This window comes from Coregonus lavaretus (genome assembly GCF_964263955.1).
Source record: "Coregonus lavaretus genome assembly, chromosome: 1".
NCBI lineage: Eukaryota > Metazoa > Chordata > Actinopteri > Salmoniformes > Salmonidae > Coregonus > Coregonus lavaretus.
Window position 1 is genome coordinate 40,394,974 of NC_139988.1, and position 5,905 is coordinate 40,400,878.

General features: G+C 41.8%; 1 protein-coding gene across 1 annotated transcript; it reads right to left on the minus strand.

Annotated features, from left to right (window-relative positions):
- Positions 1 to 3,658: 3,658 nt before the first annotated feature.
- LOC311126762 (NK1 transcription factor-related protein 2-like) lies at positions 3,659 to 5,458 on the minus strand (the record flags this gene model as incomplete). Its single annotated transcript, XM_084158559.1, has 2 exons — positions 3,659 to 4,275; positions 5,242 to 5,458. 2 exons carry the CDS (start codon positions 5,456 to 5,458, stop codon positions 3,659 to 3,661), a joined length of 834 nt encoding a protein of 277 aa, XP_084014685.1.
- Positions 5,459 to 5,905: the final 447 nt, after the last annotated feature.

Here is a 5,905-nt window from a genome sequence, read left to right on the forward strand (position 1 = left end):
GAAACCACTACTAAAGGACACCAATAAGAAGAAGAGACCTGCTTGGGCCAAGAAACACGAGCAATGGACATTAGACCAGTGGAAATGTGTCTTTGTGAGACGCGTGTGGGTGAACAGATGATCTCCGCATGTGTAGTTCGCACCGTAAAGCATGGAGGAGGTGTTATGGTGTGGGGGTGCTTTGCTGGTGACACTGTTGGTGATTTATTTAGAATTCAAGGCACACTTAACCAGCATGGCTACCACAGCATTCTGCAGCGATACGCCATCCCATCTGGTTTGGGCTTAGTGGGACTATCATTTGTTTTTCAACAGGACAATGACCCAACACACCTCCAAGCTGTGTAAGAGCTATTTTACCAAGAAGTAGATTGACGGAGTGCTGAATCAGAAGACCTGGCCTCCACAATCCCCCGACCTCAACCCAATTGAGATGGTTTGGGATGAGTCGAACGGCAGAGTGAAGGAAAAGCAGCCAACAAGTGCTCAGCATATGTGGGAAATCCTTCAAGACTGTTGGGAAAGCATTCCAGGTGAAGATGGTTGAGAGAATGCCAAGAGTGTGTAAAGCTGTTATCAAGGCAAAGGGTGGCTATTTGAAGAATCTCAAATAAAGAAATCAAAATATGTTATAACACTTTTTTGGTTACTACATGATTCCATGTGTTATTTCATAGTTTTGATGTCTTCACTATTATTATACAATGTAAAGAATAGTAAAAATAAAGACAAACCCTTGAATGAGTGGGTGTGTCCTAACTTTTGACTGGTAATGTACATACATTTGAGTTGAACTAGATAACCAATATTACTAGCATACAAACTAGGTCCTCAGTAGTACTAGTGTTGTGAAAACAAGATATGTAGTTGAATCTGTGTTGAATCAGTGTTTGGTCTTCATGCACTCACTGCTTATTAGGTATACAACACAAAGTGAGGAGATGGCGACTCTCTGTGGTTATAGTGTGTAGTTGAAGCATATTTCTGTGAGTGCCTATGTACAGTGGGGAAAAAAAGTATTTAGTCAGCCACCAATTGTGCAAGTTCTCCCACTTAAAAAGATGAGAGAGGCCTGTAATTTTCATCATAGGTACACGTCAACTATGACAGACAAATTGAGGAAAAAATTTCTAGAAAATCACATTGTAGGATTTTTAATGAATTTATTTGCAAATTATGGTGGAAAATAAGTATTTGGTCACCTACAAACAAGCAAGATTTCTGGCTCTCACAGACCTGTAACTTCTTCTTTAAGAGGCTCCTCTGTCCTCCACTCGTTACCTGTATTAATGGCACCTGTTTGAACTTGTTATCAGTATAAAAGACACCTGTCCACAACCTCAAACAGTCACACTCCAAACTCCACTATGGCCAAGACCAAAGAGCTGTCAAAGGACACCAGAAACAAAATTGTAGACCTGCACCAGGCTGGGAAGACTGAGTCTGCAATAGGTAAGCAGCTTGGTTTGAAGAAATCAACTGTGGGAGAAATTATTAGGAAATGGAAGACATACAAGACCACTGATAATCTCCCTCGATCTGGGGCTCCACGCAAGATCTCACCCCGTGGGGTCAAAATGATCACAAGAACGGTGAGCAAAAATCCCAGAACCACACGGGGGGACCTAGTGAATGACCTGCAGAGAGCTGGGACCAAAGTAACAAAGCCTACCATCAGTAACACACTACGCCGCCAGGGACTCAAATCCTGCAGTGCCAGACGTGTCCCCCTGCTTAAGCCAGTACATGTCCAGGCCCGTCTGAAGTTTGCTAGAGTGCATTTGGATGATCCAGAAGAGGATTGGGAGAATGTCATATGGTCAGATGAAACCAAAATATAACTTTTTGGTAAAAACTCAACTCGTCGTGTTTGGAGAACAAAGAATGCCGAGTTGCATCCAAAGAACACCATACCTACTGTGAAGCATGGGGGTGGAAACATCATGCTTTGGGGCTGTTTTTCTGCAAAGGGACCAGGACGACTGATCCGTGTAAAGGAAAGAATGAATGGGGCCATGTATCGTGAGATTTTGAGTGAAAACCTCCTTCCATCAGCAAGGGCATTGAAGATGAAACGTGGCTGGGTCTTTCAGCATGACAATGATCCCAAACACACCGCCCGGGCAACGAAGGAGTGGCTTCGTAAGAAGCATTTCAAGGTCCTGGAGTGGCCTAGCCAGTCTCCAGATCTCAACCCCATAGAAAATCTTTGGAGGGAGTTGAAAGTCTGTGTTGCCCAGCGACAGCCTTAAAACATCACTGCTCTAGAGGAGATCTGCATGGAGGAATTGGCCAAAATACCAGCAACAGTGTGTGAAAACCTTGTGAAGACTTACAGAAAACGTTTGACCTGTGTCATTGCCAACAAAGGGTATATAACAAAGTATTGAGAAACTTTTGTTATTGACCAAATACTTATTTTCCACCATAATTTGCAAATAAATTCATAAAAAATCCCACAATGTGATTTTCTGGATTTTTTTTTCTCATTTTGTCTGTCATAGTTGACGTGTACCTATGATGAAAATTACAGGCCTCTCTCATCTTTTTAAGTGGGAGAACTTGCACAATTGGTGGCTGACTAAATACTTTTTTCCCCACTGTATGTAGTAGGCCCCCTGAAGTCTGACCTTTTTTGTCCAAGAGATGGCAGTATATGAAAAACATTCTGAATTTATTGGACGGAGGCATCATTGATAAAAACAAATACAATTATTTGCACTAAACATAGCTGCTCTTTCACTAAAAACAAAATAAGCAACCTGTTGTGACCCGAAATGCATTTCAACAACACTCATCTCAAGTGCATCATGACCACAAACATGCACCCTAGTAAATGTAAATAAAACATTTTAGACCTGAATTCAGCAATTGAGTCAGTCCTTGCAAACAAAATATGTTTTGTAGTGGTGTAAAAATCGAATTTTTGATATCAATAACTGGCCTGTAGGAGGTACAGTATTGAGTCAAATTAATCTGATCTGCGATTAAACCTACTTCACCAGCTTCCCATCCATGATCGTAGTTCATTCTGTGACAGTCTAAATGCGCTATGTTTTTTGCACAATTAATTCCATCTTGCTTCTCACTACCAAAAACAATTCATCAAATATTAGGGCTATATGTTGTACATATGTTTTTAATTTAAATGTGTTCATTTCAAGATTTACAGATTTAACAGTGAACGCATGTGAGTGAGACACCCTACAAACATACAGTAAGGAGAGATGTTTTTTTTTATCATGCCACATTTTGCGCCCGCCAGATACAGGGATAGAGAAAACAGGATATTGGTTATGCAGGCCGACAATCTCTATAGTACATACACTGAAGGATCTACATATCTGCATACAGCACTTTTTCCTTATTACATTGCTGCAGAGGAATTCGATGATAAGCAGATGTATCAACATCAGACAGTAATTACAAATAGTCTTGTTCACCACCCATTTGTCTGAAAAGAAGCCTTACATATTAGGCTCCTTCGGGACATTTTTCTCCATCATCTGAACAAATCATCTAAGGGTGCAGACTGATGTCTGTCATTATGTCTATGGACAGACAGGGTTAAAGATTACACTTTTGTGAGAGTCCAATAGTTATAATCCTCCTATCACAATGTGACCATCAAGTCACAATAGATTAAGCAGGGCATGTCTCATAAATGTGGGGTAAAGTAGGACGGCTGGAGATGATAACCATTGGGTAAAAAGGGATGTAACATCCCTCCAGTGGACGACAGAGGAACCGCACCATCAGTATGGAATATCATATTCACAGAGCTGAAGGATGGGAAAGTTTGGTAATTGGCTGAACTCGACACACAAGTCACAGGGCTTGGGTTGACACTGACCAAAGAGTTGGACCCGGGTGGCATCGTGCTGTCTGCGCCCGGGTTCTGTTTTTTCCACTTGGTTCTTCTGTTCTGGAACCAGATCTTGACCTGGGTCTCAGTGAGGCTGAGGGACAGAGCCAGGTTGAGTCTCTCACACACGGACAGGTATCTCGTAGAGCGGAATTTGTTCTCCAGAGCCACCAGTTGTTCGTAGGTGAAGGCAGTTCTGGCGCGTCGCGGCTTGGCACAACTGTGATCCGAGCGCAGCCGTTTGTGGGGCGAGAGGTCATGTGTTGCTGAAGTTTCGGCGCTGCTGCTGATGCTGTCCACGTCCCCCTCTTCTTGCTCCTCTGGCTCAGTCGTTGAGCGTAATAAAAGTGGGTTGTCGACAGCTACCTTGTGTTTGAGATCTGTGCTACTTGAGTGGTCAGTGTCTTCGCCTGTGAACACAGACATGAACATTAGTACTGTAAATGGGATTTTCAAGAGAAAATCCAATTCCCTGAAAATGCTCATGTTTTTGATCTCATACACAGGGAAATAAGACCGCACCGAAAATAGGTCTATCTAATAGCGTAACTGTAAAATGTGTTTGATTGAAATCAAGGAGTTGTGCGTGTGGAACGAAGCGAGGGTTAAGAAGCGGACTAGGGTGGCTTGGCCTCTAATCCCTAAATCATTTATAAATCACAAATCGCCTCAAATGTCATGTTGCGGAGAGAAATCACAGCTAAATCCTGCTCCACCATCTACCCATGACGTGCTAATGGAGTTTCATATTTGTGGGTGGATCGATAAATGTCATCTATTTAAAGGGAAGTTTTAATCGAACGATATTTAGGATCAGACATGGATGGGGTTTAGAGTTTGTACCTGCAAGGTGCTGGAGGGAGATATGCAGGATGCAGTAATGGGATATCGATCAAAGCGAGCGAAGGCATCCTAAATGGGACGATTTAAACAATTATCTGGCAAGTCTGTCCCAATGCCAATCACACACCCGGGCTGTGGGAGCAACCCTTTGTGGGTTTCTTAAAAGGAAACCTAGCCTTGGAAATTAAGGGAAGGTCATATAGAGATGACAACATTTTATCTGATATAATAGCCACTCTTAGTTGGTCAGTGAACCAAGAATCTATAGGGGTTTCTTATATTGGCTATTAGACCTACATCGTATACACTATGGACATATTATGTATTTTATTTGATCCCTTATGTTCAAAATAAATTATATGGACATAATTAATTTGATAATGCTAAAAACATTATGCTGAACTGAATTAATAAAACACTACATTGGCTTCATTCGTTTATTGATCCACTATGTTCCCTTAAAACAAAAAAAGAACAGAAGATATAGCCATATAAAAAACGCATTATTGTCTGTAGTTTTGTGATATCATTACCTGCTTCCATGTGCTCAAGTGGCTGCTCTCCATCTGCGCCAGTGTCCGCTTCTAAACTTGCCACTCCTGCGTTCAGCAAAGGAAACTTGTCCTTTGTTGGAGAAAGTTCGATTATCTTCTTGCTATTAAATTTATTTGGGTCCAATATATCAATTATAGAAAAAGAAATCCTATGACTAGATGTCATTTTCACATTAGAATCCTTGGAATCCAACATCCTTTGAAATCCCTCTAAATTGATCAAAGAGAAGAGGTGAGAAGTCGCACGCGATATTACGCTTCTGGGTAGGCACTTGGCAGACTTTCTGCACGTTAAACTGGTCAACTGGCTGTCCCACAAAGTGCACCTGTCCTCAGATTTCTCCGTCAGTCTGGCCAAGTGATGGTCGGTTAATGAGATCTTAAAGCGTCTGTCCTCTCTGCTCGATTCGAAGAGACGCGGTTTCTGGCTCCCACGTGACAGACACATTAGCGTTTCACACGACCTCCTGTAATTGGCATAAAGCATTCGTCGATAATCACCCATATCATTAAATCCAATGATTTCCGACCCTTTACCGAAAGTGAATGGGTGACAGGTTGCTAAATAAAACTGTCTGTGCAACTCTTCTGTCATGGAAATAATATGTGATACAATCCTCTATTTCCCCTTCATAATTTTTTA